At 42.8% G+C, this 22,692-nt stretch overlaps 1 protein-coding gene across 1 annotated transcript; it reads left to right on the forward strand.

Annotated features, from left to right (window-relative positions):
• Positions 1-5,068: 5,068 nt before the first annotated feature.
• LOC306748181 (olfactory receptor 11A1-like) lies at positions 5,069-5,933 on the forward strand (the record flags this gene model as incomplete). The annotated part of the gene is given in 2 exon segments (XM_079231315.1): positions 5,069-5,908; positions 5,910-5,933. Coding segments are annotated over 2 exon segments (864 nt in total).
• Between the last annotated feature and the right edge of the window lie 16,759 nt (positions 5,934-22,692).

The raw sequence follows: 22,692 nt of genomic DNA on the forward strand, positions 1-22,692 counted from the left end.
ATGCAGACATAAGAAGTATGAAGCTGCTTCCACTGTGTTTTAAGTACATATAGAACATCTGATATTGTTGAACAGTGTTACTCAAAAGTGTTTAATCCTCTCCATGTGTTTCATCCATACCCCTGTTTTAATCAGAGGTGTCAAGTAACGAAGTACAAATACTTCGTTACTTTACTTAAGTAGACATTTTGGGTATCTATACGTTTGAGAACCACAGCTTTAAGTGTTTGTGTCGGAGTCGCCGCCACCGCCGCCGATTTTGCACTATTACAATACTTATAGGCAATTAGTTATCATGTCTTCCGTTCCATGAAACACATGTTAATGCTCAGTACACATATGGGACTTTAATGTATTTGCATTGTAATAAAATGTGATCATTTTAAATGGGCATATATGCAGCTGAAACGGGTAGCCTAGTGCATCCCACATTTTTCAACATAACATTTTAAAACATTATAGTCATTGTGGCCTTTATAAAAATTATTGTTTTGAGGGAGGTGGGGTAGTGCACTATAGGCCCCTGAGACGCGGCTTAAGAGTTTGTCCTTAAAAAATCCCCTTACATTACTTTTACTTTTAAACTTTTAAGTAGTTTTGAAACCAGTACTTTTACACTTTTACTTAAGTAAAAAGCTTGAGTTGATACTTCAACTTTTACAGAAGTATTTTTAAACCCTAGTATCTATACTTCTACTTGAGTAATGAATGTGAATACTTTTGACACCTCTGGTTTTAATGACAATTTATTGTTAACAAGTTGCGTTTCAGAAGTCGTCTGCCGAAAATTATACATTATTTCTACGTGGGATATCTCAGTTGACGGTTAGATACAGTCGTGCAGTTTGTACTTTGATTGATGTGGACAGTTCTTTACTGCCTTTACAAATCCAATGTAAGTCTATTCTTATCATAGTTAATTTATTTGGATCCCCATTATTTAAAACAGGTGTAGAACTGCATTGGGATCAAGTTCAGGCTACAACATGGACTCATCATGTTTTGCTTTTGGGCCTAAGCTACATGATTATGTCTGGCTCAGTGCCGAAAGTGTCCAACACGTACAAAGTTCTACACACAAACGCATTAATACGCACGTTGCGCAAATATTTTTGACGTCAAATTGCACCAAAAATATGTAGAAACTGAATTCTGAATTTAATTTTACTGTTGTAAATTTAATTCGCAAACCTGAACTCTGTTTACAAGTAATGGCATCCATATTTGTATCTTTGGCTCTGGGTGTATTGATCAAGTTAAATAGTGAAATTCAAAAATGTAAGTTGTATTAATGCAGATGGCTGATGTGTTAAGAGTACAATGAAAGTGTGTACATGCCTGTGTTCCAGACAAGATTCTCTCATTTTATTGTACCACACAGATAATCATTTTTCTAACACTTCAAATTAAGTTATTTTGAGTAACAATGATCATTGTTGTTTAGAGCAGTAACAGGTAATAACAGTAATCTGGCATTTTTTTCTATGTCAGAAGTGCCATATTAAAGAGCCTGGCGGGTTGGTTTGCATCAATTATAATGTTTTTTAAATGTACGAGGAATGTAGTGGTAGAAGTTGATGCAAATTCAGGAGTCGACAAGAGATGAAATTGAGATGGACTTTATCTGCATAGAAAGGCAGATAAAGCCCGTTGATACTCTTATAACCTTCTGTGTGTGCGTTTATTTATATGTTTGTGTACATGTGCGCCTTTGGGCTCAACTAAATATTGCCTAGAATGGTAAGATATTGGCTCAACTAAATGTGATCTAACATGTTGATAATTTCTGAGAAGAGGACTTGTTGACCCGCTCTGGAATGTCTCCATGGCGATAGAGCCATGAGATCCCGAGAGATGTGTGTTGTTTGTGAGTGTTGGTGTGACGTGTGGCTACAACATATGCACAACATATATTGATTCTATCATATGAGAATCATACAAAAAAAAACTATAAGAAAGCACAATGCTGCTGTCGTTATTTCCTTAATCTGCATCAACAATTGGCTCGTCTGTAACTGCAGAACACCTACAGTAAGACACACACATTAAAACTTGACAATTGGAGCTCCAACAGGTCAATGTCGACTGAAGCTGTGTCAGTCAGGGACACCTAGCTGTTCAAAGGGGGGGGGATATCTATCTTTGAATTGTGTCTCCCAAAGTTTCTAGGTCAGGATCCTTGGTGCCACTTTCTAATGCAGTGGGCAAGGCAAGTTAATATGTAGCACATGTAAACAACAAGGTGATTCAAAGTGCTTCACATAAAACCATTAATAGAATCAAAACATAAGAAAACAAGATTTAAAAACAATTAAAAACATGGTAGCACTTTATAATAAGTACACACTATTTAGCATTAGTAAAGCGTGAATAAACACTTAATTCTAGCAATGGCTAGATCGCTAGTTAGCGGCCTAGCGAGCTAGTCCAGAGATAGGCACCGGCACGCGCCACCTCAGTTGTAAGTAGACCAATCCAGGTGATAGCGAGATACTCATAATCAATCATTTGTACCAGCAAACTGAGAAACACGCTACCACTCGTGCTACTGGTGTGCATCGGCTCACAACACCTGGCCGTCACGGGCCACAGTGGTGACACGTCATCAACGTGGGACACACGTTTATGCTCTAGGACCCGGTGTGTCCCACAGTGCCGGGTCAGAAAGTCTAAGTACCATCACCTGGCCGGAGTTATTTCTGACCGGGCACCGTAGTGGGACACACCTGGTCCTAGCGTAAACGTGTGTCCCACGCTGATGATGTCTGTCCCACGTTGATGACGTGTCGCCACCGTGGCCCGTGCCGGCCAGGTGTTGTGAGCCGATGCACGTCAGTCTTCAATCTGGATTTAACGGAGCTGAGGCTTTCTGCAGACCTGTAGCTTTCAGGGACCTTGTTCCATATATGTGGAGCGGAAAAGCTGAACGCTGCTTCTCCGTCTTTAGTTCTGACTCTTGGAAAAGAAAATAGACCCGTCCCAGACGACCTGAGGGGTCGAGATGGTTCATAATGTAGCAGCAAATCAAAAATGTATTTAGGCCTGACACCATTCAGGGCTTTATAAACCAGCAGCAGGATTTTAAAGTAAATTATTTGTTTGACAGGGAGCCAGTGCAAAGATCTCAGAACTGGAGTGATGTGATCCACTTTCCTGGTCTTAGTGAGGACTCGAGCTGCAGCGTTCTGTATCAGCTGCAGCTTTCTGATTGACTTTTTACAGAGGCCTGTGAACACACCGTTACAATAGTCAAGTCTACTGAAGATAAATGCATGGACAAGTTTCTCCAAATCTTTTTGAGACCATAAATCCTCTAACCGTTGATATATTCTTCAGGTGATAGTAGGCTGATTTTGTAATTGTGTTGATATGGCTGTTCAGGTTGAGGTTTGAATCCATAACTACACCTAGATTTCTGGCTTGGTTTGTGGTTTTTAACATCAGTGATTGAAGCTGAGCGCTGACTTTCAATCATTCGTCCTTGGGACCAAAAACAATTACTTCTGTTTTATCTTTATTTAATTGAAGAAAATTTCCGGCACATCCAGTTGTTGATTTCTTAAATGCATTTAGCCAGCCCTTGTATGGGATTATAGTCCCCCTGTGATATTGTTATGTAGATTTGTGTATCGTCTGCATAATTATGATAACACACTTTGTTGTTTGTCATAATCTTAGCCAGTGGACGCATGTAGATGTTAAACAGAAGAGGCCCCAGTATTGAACCTTGGGGAACACCACATGTCATCCTAGTCAGCTCTGATGTGTAATTAGCTACCGACACAAAGTATTGTCGGTCCTCAAGTAGGATTCAAACCATTTAAGTGCTGCGCCAGAAAGTTCTACCCAGACTTTCAGTCTGTCTAGTAGTATGTCATGATTGACCGTGTCGAATGCAGCACTGAGATCCAGTAATACTAAGACTGAAGTTCTGCCACTGTCTGTGTTTAACTGGATGTCATTGAAAACCTTAACAAGAGCAGTTTCAGTACTGTGGTGCTGACGAAAGCCGGACGGGAAGGCATCAAATTGATGCATCAATGTATATGAAATAAACACATGGATCACAGAATCACTACCACCTTAGTACGTCACCATGGAGTGTGATTGCCAAAGACTTGTCACTATTCCATTCATCATGCATGTGGAATAAAAAATGTTTTTTATCTCAGTGAATTTTTTAATACGAGTGAAATGCTCGTTCAAAACATGCCTGTTCAAAACATGCCTGTTCAAAACAAGCCGAATCCTTGGCCTGTGGTGCTGCTTGCAGCTTTCTCAAAACAACTGAACATGGTGCTTCCTCGGGTTTCTGAGAAATACATCTGTCATTGTGTCACACAAGACACGGCTACTCACGGTCTAAAACAGGTGAAATTGGCCTGAAAACATAGACTTTATTATGTTTGTCATATTCTTTTTTGGGTCTCTGCATTTAACCCATCCTTAGCAATTTAAGAGCAGATGACTGCATAGAAGCACCAGGGGAGCAAATGGGGTTCAGTGTCTTACTCAAAGACTCTTCAGCTTGCAAACTATGGGGAGAACAGAGATTGAACCGTGAACCTTGTGCTCGCAGGACGGCCACTCTACCCATGAGCCACAGCCGCCCCACAGAGTGGATTACTTGCAAAAAACACCCAACTTTACTGTTCTGCAAGGTCGGCGAGGTGAGCCTGAGGAACATAACTAAAAAGGCCCCAAACCGCTATAGATTAGTTATGACGTTATGAAGTGCTCCAAAAAAAATCGGTTAATGCAAAAAAAAGTCTGACTTGTTGTGATGATATGTTTTTTCAGGGGGCATAGAAAACATGTATGACTTCTTGCCCCAAGAATCAAGTTGTTTACGTAGCTCAGTCTTTGGAGAGTTTAGTGAGATCCATAGAGGATGAAGTAGTCTGATAAAATCATCCCACCGAATCAAACAGATCACTTTCCTGGTCGTGTGTCTGCTGGATCACACAAGTGCATATCCAGGTCAGGTACTGAAGACTGAATAAGACAAACTAGTGCTGGTTGCATGAGCTCCTTTTTTTATTTTGTCATTTTATTTGATATATCATTCATGGATAGTAGATTAAATGTGACATATATCACTTTTGATGGGCATGTGGAAGTGCACAAATATAGATATCTTTATTTTGTGATCATGTTTACAGTGTATATTTTAATAATTAGCAGTAATTTAACTATTGTGTACATCATAGTGATTCACAAATTCCTCCATGAGCCAATGTACATTTTCATTGCAGCTTTGTTAATCAACTCTGTTCTTTTCAGCACTGCTATCTACCCGAAGCTTTTGATTGACTTTTTATCAGAAAAACAGATCATATCTTATTCAGCCTGTCTCTTACAGTGGTTTACATATTACTCTCTAGGTAGTTCAGATTTCTTCCTGTTGTCGGTCATGGCTTATGATAGATATGTGTCTATATGTAACCCTCTGCAATATCCAACCATCATGAGAAAAACAACTGTTTGTATTTTGCTGATTTCTGCTTGGATTCTGCCCGCTTGTCAGCTTTCAGTCATAATAATATTAAGTGCTAAAAAGAAAATCTGTAACTTTCATTTGAAAGGAATACTTTGCAACAGCACAGTTCACAAACTTCGCTGTGTGCGTTCAACAATGCTGAATATTTATGGCTTGGTCTCTTTTGTGAGTGCTGCACTTCTCCCTGTGCTCTTCATACTTTTTACATACACCAGGATACTTGTAGTAACCTATCGATGTCAAGGAGTCAGGAGAAAAGCTGCACAGACATGTTTACCCCACCTGCTGGTTCTAATCAGCTTTTCCTGTTTAAGTGCATATGATGTACTTCTTGCTCGACTGGAATTTGATTTTCCGAAATCTTTACGTTTGATAATGGCTTTACAAGTAGTAATATATCATCCACTTCTTAATCCAATCATTTATGGACTAAAAATGAGAGGAATTTATGAACACCTTAAGAGGCTGTTCTGCAAAACGATCTAATGTGTTCACACTGAGGACTGAGCAAAACTCTGCTGTGAATTCACTGCAGTTTAAAAAAAAAAACAAAGTTAATGTTTAAGACGAACAGATAACCACAACTTAATATTACATTTTCTAGTTTGATTTTCGTTATCGGTAAGTGGATTGCTAAAGTTTATAATTGCTCTCAAATTAGATGAGATAAGGCAATTCAGTGTTTTAGCAGCAATAAATACACATATTAGAAATAAAAATAAGTATCATGATATAGTATGTGGTGCAGTTTGACGGCCCTCTGGCTTCAGGCAGGGCCTGCTGTGTGTGTGTAACTGGGATCGCCTGGCCAGAGTCCCTGAAGGTATCTGAGGCTTGTCTGCTCCAGCGCTGGGGGAGCTGGATCTCCGTTCCGCCAGCTCTCCGTTGTGTTGACACTGTAATTTGCTGTGTGCTGCTATTAAATGTTTGTTCCTTGTTTAAAACCCCATGTGTCTCCCGTCTTTGTCGTGACCAAAGAGCCGGGTCATGACAGCAGTGAGCTGTGATCTGGCAGTGTTTATTATGAGGAGGGTGGGGGTCGGGAAGTTTTTAAAATGCTATAGTAAAAATGATAAAAGTGTTTATTTCATCATTTTTACTCCATCTGGAGTACATAATCCAATTTATTAAAAAGTTGCATTTTTATATGTATGCTGGATTTAAAAAGTGTGGAATTTAGGAGCTGAAAGTATAATGTTTATGTTATATTTGAGTGTTTTTAATTGAACATTGTAGGCTGGAATCTTTGTAAAAAGGCTGTATCATGTGCTCACCATCGTAACATCCAAGTTTTGCTTGTGGGTAATTTCATAATCACATCATATTGACTACTTATTAATGTTTTTAATACGTGAATACGGAAGTTAACATGGGTGGATTCAAGCTTATACTTTCTGCTTTGTTAACCTTCCTCTAATGTTTATGATGTTAGTAAAACAGACAGCTTTGCAAAAATACAATGCTTCGACACATGACTATGCAGACATGGTGATTAAGTAACAGTTGAAATACCTTCATAATAAAAATATTCTGATCAAAACTACATGTATGATGCCCTGATTGGGGTCAGCTCCCTGAACTGGTGGAGAAGTGCTGAGGTAAAGGCAAGAACAAAATAATAAAATTCATCTAAACATTTCTCCAATATGTATCCAAACAGGATGTTTACTCTGGAACATCCCTCCACATGAAAACTAACAGTCTGATTAAGCCTCTTCATAGGGAAGTTAATTGTTGTTCATCAGGTTACGGTATGGTGCCTCAGTTTTCAATATGACCCCTGACCTCTATAAAGGTTCACTTGAAGAACTGTGTAACCAACCCAACCCTTACAAGCAATGAAGAGGTTTATGGTTCACACATGCACTGCTTTACTATTCAAGATTCAAGATGGTTTTACTGTCATATGCACAGATAACAGAGTTATTCGATACAATGAAATGCTTATTTTGCTGGGTCCTCCTGACACACAGAGTTAGAATAAACTTAAGGTAAAAAAATAAATAAAAATAAGGCACAAAATATAAAAGATATAACAGTATTGCACAACAAATATAAATAATAATATAATGCTAATATATGATACAACATAATGATAATTAATATAATACTAATATAAATATATATATTACTATCACCACATGGTGCCAGCCAACACAAGACAATAACTGATGAATTCAGTCTCTTTCAGTCAGTCTTCTTGCAGCATGCACAGTGGGATTTTTAGGCCCCTTTAATAAAAATTTGGAAAGTCTTGCATACTTTTCTCTTACATGCACAATGCAGACATAAGAAGTATGAAGCTGCTTCCACTGTGTTTTAAGTACATATAGAACATCTGATATTGTTGAACAGTATTACTCAACAGTGTTTAATCCCCTTCCATATTTCATGATTTTCCTTATTTTAATGAGAATTTATTGTTAACAAGTTGTGTTTTGGAAGTCCTCTTTAGGCCTTCTAGACTTGAGCTAAACATTCAACCAGAAAACTATTGTTGTGCCTCAATGACTGTCTATGTACCACAATATAGCCTAATTAATAGACCTGTGTTTAAGATTTGACCAAGGTAGGTTGATTGACATTTTGAATACAATAGTATTCAACTAATTCTTAACTGAAACCTAACCTATATTGTTAATACTTGTATTCTTAAGAGCACTTAATGATTATGTTCAGCAAAAAATGACACAAGATTAGTTAGGGAAAAATATTTTTCATTATCAAACAAAAAAGTGCAACAAATAAAGTGCTTAAACAGTAGCCTTTTAAAGCAAAACAATAGATCAACACATAAATAAAATAACAAAAAATGAGGTATTAGAAGGAGATCAAAAGCTGGGTAGAACGCGCGCCTGGAATGTGCGTCTGGAACGAACCCGCACCTGGAACGAACACGCGTCTGGAAGGAACACGCGTCTGGAACGAACCCGCACCTGGAACGAACAAGCGTCTGGAAGGAACACGCGTCTGAAACAAACTCGCGCTGGAAGGAACACGCGCTGGAAGGAACACGCGCTGGAAGGAACACGCGCTGGAAGGAACACGCGCTGGAAGGAACACGCGCTGGAAGGAATGCGCCTCGGTCCAAAATCAGAATTTTTTTTTGCCGTGAGAAATTGGTTGTGTGGCGTGAGTGCGTGTGAAAACATGCAAAAGCATGTGTCACACGGCGAAACCGTGAGAGTTGGTAGCTCTGATAATATATACCTTCCAGGACCTTAAGCAATTTGCGGCACCGCTCTCTCTATCACAGGCAGATGCCTCAAAAACTAGTGGCACACGAGGGGCAACTCATAAGTGCCCCGCCACCTGAGACTTGCCATCGGAAATGCTGCCTCTAAAGTAGTGGCAGCTCGCGACACATGAGACGTGCCACTGGAAATGCTGCCTCTAAAGTAGTGGCAGCTCGCAGCACATGAGATGTGCCACCGGAAATGCTGCCTCTAAAGTAGTGGCAGCTTCCGGAACAGCGGCACCTCCCTCTGGCACCGCGGCACCTCCCTTCGGTACCGCGGCATGTGCCTCCAGCACTGTGGCAACTGAGCGGTGCCACAGGAAGTGCCTGTACAAGATGCCGGTGCCGCAATTTGAGCTTGCCCTCTCTCTCAAGTTCAGGCCGCAAAATGGACTCATCACGTTTTGTTTTTTGGCCTAAGCTACATGATTTAAGTTTGGCTCAGTGCCGAAAGTGTCCAACACGTGCAAAGATCTACACACAAACATATTAATACGGACGTTGCACATATATTTTTGATGGCAAAATGCACCAAAAATATGTAGAAACTGAAAAAACAACTGAACATTACATTGAGGTTGTTGAACATCTAATTCCAAAACATGGCATTAATACCCTGCTTTAACATCCTCCACTCTTCTTGTTTCAGGCTCTACATGAACCTACCCACACATCAATGAATTTACATGAATGCACATACGTGTGAACAGTGGCGTCAATTTCTTTTGATAGGGCCATCTAATCAATTTCAACAAACATCCCGTATGATTCAATGCAAAAAAAGGTATCACGCATTACTACTTTGCAGTTAAATATTTAACATTTATTCCAACACTTTGACATAATAAGGACATCTTATTAATACAATTCAGTATATTATAATATATATATATATATATATATATATATATATATAACATGTATTTTGTAGACTTAATACTTACAATATGCAATACTGCTGTACTATACTGAATATTGTTTTGCTACTACTACATTTCACTTCATAATATTACACTTATATGCCATGTATAAAGTACCAGCCTTTTTATTTTATTTTACCATATTATGTCATACTGTTATACCACTTTACTTTGAGGAGAGGTCGCTGTTAGTCTAGAACACTGGAATAATCTTTCTACCAGGTAAACCTGAACATGCACACCTCTCTTGAGTGGATAGCGATTATAACCGCATAACTATATAGATTATAATTAACTGGAGGATACACTTTTTTCTACACGTAGATCTTAAACCCTTAAATATAAACAGGAGCCCAGCCACCCTACGGAGGAAACTCATTTCGGCCACTTGTTTTTTAATTAAAATACAAGTTGGATAAAATCTCCACTTGTCCTCTCCTTATATGGAGTTAAGTGTCGGTAGGTAGAACTGCAGTGCCGCTGACTTGCCGCTGACTCGCCGCTCTCCTGCACCTGGCTGACGCGACACGCTGCCAGTAATTGCACTCGTAGTCTCTCCCAACAACGTTAGCTAACATGATAGCAAGCTGACTAGCTTGCCATTAAAAAGCTGGTGGGAGGGAAATTAAGCGATGTTTCTACCCATATCCCTGGCAGAGGTCGCTTAGGTAGTCAAGTCAAAAAGCTCCTTGGTGGCAAGGCGCCGGAGGTGGATGAGATGCTGAAAGCGCTGGACATTGTTGGGTGGTGGTTCCCATCTTCAAGAAGGGGGACCGGAGAGTGTGCTCGAACTATTGTGGCATCACACTGCTTAGCCTTCTGGGAAAAGCTTATGCCAGGGTGCTGGAAAGGAGGCTCCGACCGCTTGTCGAACATCAGATTCAAGACGAACGGTGCGGGTTCCTTCCCGGCCGTGGAACAGTGGACCAGCTGTTTACCCTCGCAAGACTACTGGAGGGGTCCTGGGAGTTCGCCCAACCAGTCTACATGTGCTTTGTAGACTTGGAGAAGGCCTTCGACCGGGTCCCTCGGGGGGTTTTGTGGGGGGTGCTGCAGGAGTATGGAGTGCCGGACCCGTTGGCACGGGCCATCCTGTCTCTGTACGCCTGCAGCAGGAGCTGTGTTCGTATCCTCGGTAGTAAGTCAGACACATTCCCGGTGGGTGTTGGCCTCCGCCAGGGCTGCCCTTTATCACTGGTCCTGTTCGTGACTTTCATGGACAGGATATCTAGGCGCAGCCAGGGGGTGGAGAGGATCCGGTTCAGGAGTCTCGGGATCGCCTCTCTGCTGTTCGCGGATGATGTGGTCCTGTTTGCCTCCTCGGACCATGACCTCCAGCATTCATTGGGGCGTTTTGCAACCGAGTGTGAAGCGGCAGGGATGAGAGTCAGCACCTCCAAATCTGAGGCCATGGTGCTCTGCTGGAAACCAGTGGATTGCTCCCTCCAGGCAGGGACAAACTGCCTACCCCAAGCGAAAGAGTTCAAGTATCTCGGGGTCTTGTTCACGAGTGAGGGTACGGTGGAGCGGGAGATCGACAGGCGGATCGGTGCGGCTGCAGCAGTAAAACAGGCGCTGTACCGGTCCGTCTTGGTGAAGAGGGAGTTGAACCGGAAGGCGAAGCTCTCCATTTACTGGCCGATCTACATTCCAACCCTCACCTATGGTTACGAACTCTGGGTCATGACCAGTGGCGGCTGGTGACATTTTTTTGGGGGGGGGGCGCAGTTGGGCGGCGCGGTTTAAAGAGTACTTAATAACACCTGAAGTGGCACCCCTCATTACACTGGCACCGTCATATGTCTGGCAGATGAGTTTACTTTTCTACTCACCTGGGAGGATGGCAGCAAGGCGTTCTTTTAATGCCACGGCAATGGTCTCTGCTGTAGCTGACTGCAGAGGGATGAACTCAAATAATCTTTTCCACATTAGCACCATTGATGTAGCGAAGCACAAGCACAAGTTGGGTTTGTGTGCTAATGTCCATGGTCTCATCTGCTTGGATCGATAGAAAATCGCTGCTTTGAGCTCATTCTGGACTGTTTTGGATGTTCCCTTAAACACAGTCGCGCTCTCGAGATGCTCTTTCAGTGCACTGTCAAGTGAGCCAACGACGTCCACCAAGCCACGGAATATCGCTGGGTTAGCAGAGTTGTCGCTCTCATCAGGACCACGCAGGGCCAACTCAAATGCACCACAGAACTTCACACAGTCCATTATTCTAAACAGGCTTAGCTTCATGCTGTTAGCTAGATGGCTGCGGCAAGATTCGTGCTTATAACACTTCTCGGTGAAGTGCTTTAGATCCCTCATCCCCGTTGTAGTCCAGAGTGTTTCAGTCCCAGGACTTTGGAACAACAGACAGGGGAAACAAAAAAATGCATTACTCACTGAGCATCCAGCTAACCAGCTCCGGTTAGCATATCGGCTTGAGGAGAAGCTCCGGGTGTACGTCCTCAGTGCTTTGCTGCTGAATTTTTAAATCCGGATGTTCGGGTCCCAACTCTTTCAGCCTCTTCTTGTCAACATCTGACCATCGGTTAAAAGGTGTTTCGCGTAGAGATACCACAGAGTTTTCAGTCGCCATACTGACACAATCAAAGTCTCTGCTAGTGTTGCTCGCGTAGCGACGTGGGAGCTGTATGGGCTGTGAGGGAATGATGAAGGTCTCTGATTCAACGAATAGTCCAACCACGTTGCAATAAGAAACGATGTCATTGACTAGGGCGCACTTTTGTGCGCCCAAAGATTCTTGTTTCATCCATCAATGAGAAGCTGTCCTCGCCGTAACGCCCCTGAAATGTTTGCTCGCTTCCATAGACTTCCATTTGGCCGGCGCCCCGAGAGGGGAGGGGTTTTTCTCAGTGATGATGAATGGCGATATATTATATTTGGTCACATTTAAGTGGTTGTTGACAGGGGCTTACGGTCTCCCACACACATTTAGCACGTCAACACGGTATATTTCTTATTTATATTATTTGGTATATAATGTTTTTTGACAATATATATTATATATTTTGTTCTTCTTTTTTTTTTTTATCGCAAAATTTTATGAGGGGCGGCACCCTAGCGTCCTCTATTGACGCACCGCCACTGGTCGTGACCGAAAGAACGAGGTCTCGGATACAAGCGGCTGAAATGAGATTGCTCCGTAGGGTGGCCGGGCTCAGCCTTAGAGATAGGGTAAGGAGCTCGGACATCAGGAGGGAGCTTGGAGTCGAGCCGCTGCTCCTTCGTGTCGGAAGGAGTCAGCTGAGGTGGTTCGGGGCATCTAGTTAGGATGCCTCCAGGACGCCTCCCATTAGAGGTTTTTCAGGCACGTCCAACTGGTAGGACACCTCGGGGAAGACCCAGGACACACTGGAGGGAATATATCTCCCGGCTGGCCTTGGAACGCCTCGGGATCCCCCAGAATGAGCTGGAAAGTGTTGCAGGTGAGAGGGAACCCTGGGTCGGCCTGCTGAACCTGCTGCCACCGTGACCCGACCCCGGATAAGCGGCTGATAATGGATGGATGGATGAATCAAAACATAAGAAAACAAGATTTAAAAACAGTTACACACTATTTAGCACTAGTAAAGCACTTAATTCATAATTTGTAAAGCATTATTCCAACACGAATACTCATTAGTAACTCATTAGCATGCAATTCATAAACACAATAATAAATGTGATCCACTTTCCTGGTCTGAGTGAGGACTTGGGCTGAGGCGTTCTGTATCAGCTGCAGCTTTCTGATTGACACACCATTGAACACACCGTTACAATAGTCAAGTCTACTGCAGATAAATGCATGGACAAGTTTCTCCACATGCTGTTGAGACATAAGTCCTCTAAACATAGATATATTCTTCAGGTGATAATAGGCTGATTTTGTAATTGTCTTGATATGGCTGGTTGAGGTTTGAATCCATAACTACACCTAGATTTCTAGCTTGGTTTGTTGTTTTTAACATCAGTGATTGAAACTGAGAGCTGACTTTCAATCATATGTCCTTGAGACCAAAAACAATTACTTCTGTTTTATCTTTATTTAATTGAAGAAAATTCCGGCACATCCAGTTTTTGATTTCTTAAATGCATCTAGCCAGCCCTTGTATGGGATTATAGTCCCCCTGTGATATTGTTATGTAGATTTGTGTGTCGTCTGCATAATTATGACAACACACTTTGTTGTTTTTCATAATCTAAGCCAGTCGAAGCATGCAGATGTTAAACAGAAGAGGCCCCAGTATTGAACCTTGGGGAACACCACATGTCATCCTAGTCAGCTCTGATGTGTAATTAGCTACTGACACAAAGTATTGTCGGTCCTCAAGTAGGATTCAAACCATTTAAGTGCTGCGCCAGAAAGTTCTACCCAGACTTTCAGTCTGTCTAGTAGTATGTCATGATCGACCGTGTCGAATGCAGCACTGAGATCCAGTAATACTAAGACTGAAGTTCTGCCACTGTCTGTGTTTAACTGGATGTCGTTGAAAACCTTAACAAGAGCAGTTTCAGTACTGTGGTGCTGACGAAAGCCGGACGGGAAGGCATCAAATTGATGCATCAATGTATATGAAATAAACACATGGATCACAGAATCACTACCACTTTAGTACGTCACCATGGAGTGTAATTGCCAAAGACTCGTCACTATTCCATTCATCATGCATGTGGAATAAAAAATGTTTTTTAAACTCAGTGAATTTTTTAATACTAGTGAAATGCTCGTTCAAAACATGCCTGTTCAAACCAAGCCGAATCCTTGGCCTGTGGTGCTGCTTCAGCTTTCTCAAAACAACTGAACATAGTGCTTCCTTGGGTTTCTGAGAAATACATCTGCCATTGTGTCACACACCCAAGACACGGCTACTCACGGTCTAAAACAGGTGAAATTTGCCTACGGTGTGGTCCACTGGCAAAAAACATCAGGGGCAAACTTTATTGTTCTGCAAGGTCGGCGACCTGAGCCTGGGGCGCTCAACTAAAAAGGCCCCAAACAGCTATAGATTAGTTATGACGTTTACATAAACTGATTGATGGGAAATTCACTACAAACACCAGAAGTGCACCAACAAAAATCGATTTATGCAAAATAAAGTTTGACACCTGTGATGATATGTTTTTTCATGGGGCATAGAAACATCTATGACTTCATGCCTCAAGAATCAAGTTGTTTACATAACTCATTCTTTGAAGAGTTTAATGAGATCCATAGGGCAGTGGTTCTCAAATGGGGGTACATGTATCCCTGTAGGTACGTAGAGGCACTCCAGGGGGTACGCAACATATTTTTAAAATCTATTTAAAATGAGCATCCATTTAAAAATCCTTAAAAAATTGTAATTTAGTAAATATTCAACAAAGTATAAGTGTAAATTCATAAACTGAATATATTCTAGATTAAATTAGACCCTGATGGCACAGTGCTGTGTATTAGATATTTTTTTCAATCAAAAATGTGTTATGCTGGTTAGGGGGTTCTTGGCTGAAAGCATTTTTCACAGGGGGTACATCACTCAAAAAAGGTTTAGAATCACTGACGTAGTGAAGTGCGTCTGCTTAGGACATGTGCATCGAAGAAACACAGGGCTTTCTTGTTGACCCGCTCCGGAATGTCTCCATGGCGATCCGGAATGACCTGCTCCGGAATGTCTCCATGGCGATGGAGCCATGAGATCCCAAGAGGTGTGTGTTGTTTGCGAGTGTTAGTGTGAGGTGTGGCTACAACATATGCACGACATATATTGATACTATCATATGAGAATCATAAAAACAAAAACAAAAAAATTCTAACGCAGTGGGCAAGGCAAGTTAATATGTAGCACATTTCAACAACAAGGATATTCAAAGTGCTTCACATGAAATCATTAATAGAATCAAAACATAAGAAAACAAGATTTAAAAACAATTAAAAACATGGTAGCACTTTATATTAAGTACACACTATTTAGCATGAGTAAAGCATGAATAATCACTTAATTTATCATTTGTAAAGCATTGTTCCAACATGAATATTTATTAGTAACTCACTAGTTTGCCATTCATGAACACATTTATAAATGTTTCATTCTTGATTAATAAGCTTGACTTTTATGCATTTCATGATTGGGTTTTCATACTTTATAAATTATGGATTTCCTTTTTGTAAATGAAGTATTAAGGACATCTAGATGATTAATATGATAATTTATACGTGTTAGTAAATGATACAACAATGATTTAAAGGTCATTTATTCATGCATTTATTTATACATATAAGGATTTAGATATGCATTTTATGAATGCGGTTTAATACTGCAATTCATGATTAATTGAGGTAGTTACTACTCGTTTGTTAAGTATTAGTTAATTAACATCAATATGATGGTGATGGGGGGGCGATGCACGTCAGTGGCACGAGTGTTCCATAGTTAATTATTGATTATGCTAGCAATGACTAGCTCGCTATTTAGCGGCCTAGCGAGCTAGTCCAGAGATAGGCACCGGCACGCGCCACCTCAGTTGTAAGTAGACCAATCCAGGTGATAGCGAGATACTCATAATCAATCATTTGTACCAGCAAACTGAGAAACATGCCACCACTCGTGCTATTGGTGTGCATCGGCTCACAACACCTGCCGGCTCGGGCCACAGTGGTGACACGTCATCAACGTGGGACACACGTTTACGCTCTAGGACCCGGTGTGTCCCACAGTGCCGGGTCAGAAAGTCTCAGTCCCGTCACCTGGCCGGAGTTATTTCTGACCTGGCACCGTGGTGGGACACACCTGGTCCTAGCGTAAACGTGTGTCCCACGTTGATGACGTGTTGCCACCGTGGCCCGTGCCGGCCAGGTGTTGTGAGCCGATGCACGTCAGTCTTCAATCTGGATTTAAAAAAGCTGAGGCTTTCTGCAGACCTGTAACTTTCAGGGACCTTGTTCCATATATGTGGAGCGGAAAAGCTGAACGCTGCTTCTCCGTCTGACTCTTGGAAAAGAAAATAGACCCGTCCCAGACGACCTGAGGGGTCGAGATGGTTCATAAGTAGCAGCAAATCAAAAATGTATTTAGGCCCGACACCATTCAGGGCTTTTTAAACCAGCAGCAGGATTTTAAAGTAAATTATTTGTTGGACAGGAAGCCAGTGCAAAGACCTCAGAACTGGAGTGATGTGATCCACTTTCTTGGTCTTAGTGAGGACTCGAGATGCAGCGTTCTGTATCAGCTGCAGCTTTCTGATTTTTTACAGAGGCCTGTGAACACACCGTTACAATGGTCAAGTCTACTGAAGATAAATGCATGGACTAGTTTCTCCAAATCTTTTTGAGACTAAAAATCCTCTCATCCTTGATATATTCATTAGGTGATAGTAGGCTGATTTTGTAATTGTCTTGATTTGGCTGTTCAGGTTGAGGTCTGAATCCATAACTACACCTAGATTTCTGGTTTGGTTTGTGGTTTTTAACATCAGTGATTGAAACTGAGAGCTGACTTTCAATCATTCATCCTTGGGACAATTACTTCTGTTTTATCTTTATTTAATGGAAGAATGTTTTGGCACATCCAGTTGTTGATTTCTTCAATGCATTTAGCCAGCCCTTGTATGGGATTATAGTTACTTTGTGATATAGTTATGTAGATTTGTGTGTTGTCTGCCTAATTGTGATAACACATTTTGTTGTTTTTCATAATCTGAGCCAGTGGACGGATGTAGATGTTGAACAGAAGAGGCCCCAGTATTGAACCTTGGGGAACACCGCATGTTATCCTAGTCAGCTCTGATGTGTAATTAGCTACCGACACAAAGTACCGTCGGTCCTTCAAGTAGGATTCAAACCAGTTAAGTGCTGTGCCAGAAAGTCCTACCCAGACTTTCAGTCTGTCTAGTAGTATGTCATAGTCGACCGTGTCAAATTCAGCGTTGCGATCCAGTAATACTAGGACTGAAGTTCTGCCACTGTGTGTGTTTAAGTGCATGTCGTTGTGTAGTGGCCGGCTATGGCCAGGTGAGGGCGCACTGATATATGATGTTGGGATATACGTGGGAGAAGAAGTACTAATAAAGTTGTCGAGTTGCATCCTGATGGTTGTGTCCTTGAGTACCGAGTATATAGGCACAATACATGGTGTCAGAAGCTTGTAACCCGCGACAGACAGAGTCTAATGGTACAGACAACTAGTCGGAGTAGTTTGACGGTGTGGAGAGAAAAGACGGTGACGTGTGGAGCTAGAGAGAAAGTTTGACGGTGAAAGCTAACAACAAGCTAGCGGAAGCTACTAGCGCACAGCATGGATCACATCTTTACCATCCCACCACCGGGACCTTTCGACTTCGAGCCAAGTTCGTGGCCCGCATGGATAAAAAGATTTGAACGCTTCAGGCTTGCTTCTGGATTGAAAGAAAAAGAACAAGCTTACCAGGTGAATTCTCTCATTTACACAATGGGTGATAAGGCTGACGATATCCTGAGCACACTGCAGTTGGCTGAGGATAAACAAGATGACTATGACGAGGTAAAAAATGCTTTTGATGGACATTTTGTCGGAGTACATAATGTGATTTTTGAACGAGCCAAGTTTAATAAACGAAGTCAGGAAGTTGGCGAATCTGCAGAGAACTTCATCACAGCAGTGCACAAGCTAGCTGAACATTGCAAATATGGCGCCTTGCGTGAAGAGATGATCCGAGACAGGATTGTTGTCGGGATACGTAATGCCAAATTGTCAGAAAAAATGCAGCTCAACCCAAAATTGGATTTAGCGACAGCCATAGTTCAAGTGAGGCAGCACGAAGAGGTGAAAAAGCAGCAAGTTGTTCTCCGAGCAGCCGATTCACCGGAGCAAATGGATGCAGTGGCTTACAACAGTAAGAGACAGGTTTATAGGAAAAACTCTGCTCAACGCGTAAGCCATTTTCAGCCTCAGCCTGCCTCAACCAACCCAAAACAGTGTGGGAAGTGTGGCAGAACCCCTACACATGCATGGACTGAATGCCCAGCAAAAGATGTTGAATGTAGAAAATGTCAAAAGAGGGGACACTTTGCATCTGTGTGCAGATCATCCCAAAAGCTAGAATCCATTGAGGAGGATTATGTGGCAGCTTATTTGGGAGCTATTGACCATCCACAGGTGTCTACATGGACTGAAATGCTTACCATTAATGGTGGTCCGATGTGCTTTAAAGTGGACACGGGGGCATCTGTGACTGCCATCCCAGAAACAGAATACACGCAAGAGAAATACGGCAGTTACACGGTGACACGCAGACCTCTGCTGGGCCCCGCCAGTCAACCTCTGGAGGTCAAAGGACAAGTGCATGCTGTCATTCAGAGAGGTGACAGAAAGATTGAGGAGGAGGTGTTCATCGTGAAAGACCTGACGACACCCTTATTGGGCCTTCCAGCTATTCGCAGACTGCAGATGATTCCTCAGCTCCATAGCATAGACAGTGCAGAGACACACTTCCGCTCAACCTACGCAGATGTCTTTACAGGGCTAGGCAGGCTTAAAGGTGAATATAAAATTAAGCTGAAAGACAATGCACCACCCTATGCCCTCTCTGCCCCACGACGTGTAGCCATCCCACTCCGAGCCAAAGTTAAAGAGGAACTAGACCGGATGGAGAAAATGGAGGTCATAGCCCGTGTTGAAGAACCAACTGAATGGTGCGCAGGCATGGTCCCTATTGTGAAAACGTCAGGGAAACTACGCATTTGTGTAGATTTAACCCATTTGAACGAGAGCGTCATCAGAGAGAGACACATCTTACCGGCAGTGGACGAGACGCTGGCCAAGCTGGAAGGGGCCAGAGTTTTCACAAAGCTTGACGCGACATCAGGCTTTTGGCAAGTACCACTCCATCAAGACTCAATGCTGTTGACCACGTTCATCACACCAGAGGGCCGATACTACTTCAAGAGGTTACCCTTTGGTATATCATCGGCCCCTGAGCACTTTCAAAGGAGGATTTCCCAACTGATTGATGGCATTGACGGAGTGCTATGTCATGCTGATGACGTTCTCATCACAGGAAAGGACCGGGCAGAGCATGACGATAGGCTGCACAGGGTGCTACAGAAATTCAGAGAGTCTGGGCTCACTCTGAATGAAAAATGCCAGTTTGCACTGACAGAGGTCCGTTTTCTGGGCCACGTCATAAACTCACAGGGCACCAGAGCAGACCCGGATAAGATAAAGGCGATCCGTGACATGCCTGAGCCAAAGGATGTGGCAGATGTTCGCCGTTTCATGGGCATGGTGAACTTTGTAGGAAAATTCTCACCACGCCTGCCAGACTTGACAAAGCCCATTCGCGATCTGTTGAAGACAGAGAACAGCTGGACATGGGGAGCACCCCAACAGAAAGCGTTCATGGACACTAAGAAAGAATTGGGGTCAGAGACTGTGTTAGCCCAATACAGCCCAAACCACAAAACCATGGTGTCAGCGGATGCCTCTTCGTATGGACTAGGAGGCGTCTTGACACAAAAACAGCTAGGCGGTGAGTGGAGACCTGTGGTTTTCATTTCAAGAAGTTTGACCAAAGCCGAGTCAAGATATGCCCAAATAGAAAAAGAGGCTTTGGCTACGACCTGGGCATGTGAGCGCCTGCGCGGATACTTGAGCGGCCTAGATTTTACTATAAGAACAGATCACAAGCCACTCATAACACTCCTGAAGTCCAGAGCACTGGATGACCTTCCGCCGAGGATTATCAGATTCAGATTGAGGCTGCTCAGATTCAATTTCAACATCATCCATGTCCCAGGTAAAAACCTGATAACGGCTGATGCTCTGTCCAGAGCGCCTCTTCCAGCCACAGCCACAGAGGCGGAGCAAGACCTGGAAAAGGAATGCAAAGCTTACTTGGACAGTGTAGTAGAAAGCCTGCCAGCCACACCGACAAAGCTGGAGCAAATTAAGAGCGCACAAACCTCTGACAACACCTGCAAACGTCTCAGTCGATACATTGCAAACGGCTGGCCTGAACACAGACGAGATATGCATGAGCTGCTGTTGCCCTACTGGCCTGAGAGGTCAGTCCTGCATGAAGGAGGAGGACTGCTCATGAAAGGTGAGAGACTCATAATCCCTGAACACATGAGACCTGACATCCTGCAGAGACTTCACCAGGGACATCAGGGTATCAACAAATGCCTTGCAAGGGCTAGAGAATCTGTCTGGTGGCCAGGCATCACGTCTTCCGTAAAGCAAATGGTCGAGAGATGTGAGATTTGTGCACGTGAAGCTCAAACACCTGTTGAGCCTCTGCTCACGACTGACCTCCCAAGCAGACCTTGGCAGAGGGTCGCAGCAGATCTGTTCCAATGGCAGAATGGGAACTACTTAGTCCTGATAGACTATTTCTCTCGCTATATTGAAGTTTGCACCCTACCTGGAGGCACAACAGCTAAACAGACTATTGCAAGATTTAAAGCTGTGTTTGCTAGGTATGGATGCCCAGAAGTGCTAGTCACGGACAACGGTCCTCAGTTTCACTGTCATGAATTCTCTCAGTTTGCAAGAGATTATGACTTTACACATGTGACAAGCAGCCCCCGTTATCCCCGCAGCAATGGGGAGGCTGAACGGGCCGTCAGAACTGTTAAGTCTTTTTTAGAGAAAGAGGGTGATTTCCACAAAGCTCTGCTGGCCTACAGGTCTACTCCATTGGCACACGGGACCTCCCCGGCACAACTACTGATGGGGAGGAGACTCAGAACACCAGTTCCAGTGTCACCGCTGCAGCTACAACCACAGTGGCCAGATCTGAAGGAATTCAGGGAAAAGGACACTGTGTTGAAACTGCAACAGCAACAAACGTTCAACCGGAGACACCGCACTCAAACTTTGCCACCTCTTCAGTCTGGACAGCAGGTGTGGATCGGACCCACACACACCAGAGGGACTGTTGTGGGCCCTGCACCTACACCACGCTCATACGAGGTGGAGACTCCGGATGGAGGACGGCTGCGACGCAACCGTTCACACCTCAGGGAAGTACCAGTGCCTTCAACATCATGGGACATGTCAATGACTAGGTCAGGGAGACTTTCTAGGGCTCCTGAAAGACTGGACCTTTAAACACTAAACACACACCTACGCACTACAGAGGACAGAAAAGAAAAACATGAAAAGATGTTTAAAAAGAAGAAAAAAAAAAAAAAAGGAAAGTCGTAAGTCGGTTTGAAGAGTGAAATGTCTAGTTGAAAAGCTATGTTCTGAGTGGATGCATCTAGTGAGTAATCTCATACAATAGCTACAGTAAAATATAATTTCTTCTGTTGGTTTCTCAGTTTAGACTTAAGTTTTAATAAGGATTTGAGTGAACTCCTGACATTATAAGATAAGTTCGGAAACTGGAAAGTAGCTATAATGTTCAATGCACTTTGTCATCTTGAGGTTCTGACAAAGCAGTTCAACGTTCATCTAAAAGGGGGAGATGTAGTGGCCGGCTATGGCCAGGTGAGGGCGCACTGATATATGATGTTGGGATATACGTGGGAGAAGAAGTACTAATAAAGTTGTCGAGTTGCATCCTGATGGTTGTGTCCTTGAGTACCGAGTATATAGGCACAATACAGTTGAACACCTTAACAAGAGCAGTTTCAGTACTGTGGTGCTGACGAAGGCCGGACAGGAAGACATCAAATGTATATGAAATAAACACATGGATCACAGAATCACTACCTCCTTTAATAAACAACGTCACCATGGAGTGTAATTGCCAAAGACTCTTCACTTCATTTCACCATGCATGTGTAATAAATATGTGTTTTAGTCTAAGTGAATTAGGCTCTGATTGAAATAGTTATTGTCCTACATTACATTACATTTCATTTAGCTGACGCTTTTATCCATAACGACTTACAATAAGTGCAATTCCACCATGAGTACAAACTCAGAACAACAAGAATCAAGAAAGTACAATTTCAATGAAGTTTAACTACAAAGTGCTATTAACAAGTGCCATCTGAGTGCTACTAAGGTGCTACTACGGTGCTACTACGGTGCTACCTTCTTTATTCAAGGTGTAGTCAAAAAAGATGTGTTTTTAGTTTG

Source organism: Taurulus bubalis (genome assembly GCF_910589615.1).
Source record: "Taurulus bubalis genome assembly, chromosome: 15".
In the NCBI taxonomy this organism is placed as follows: domain Eukaryota; kingdom Metazoa; phylum Chordata; class Actinopteri; order Perciformes; family Cottidae; genus Taurulus; species Taurulus bubalis.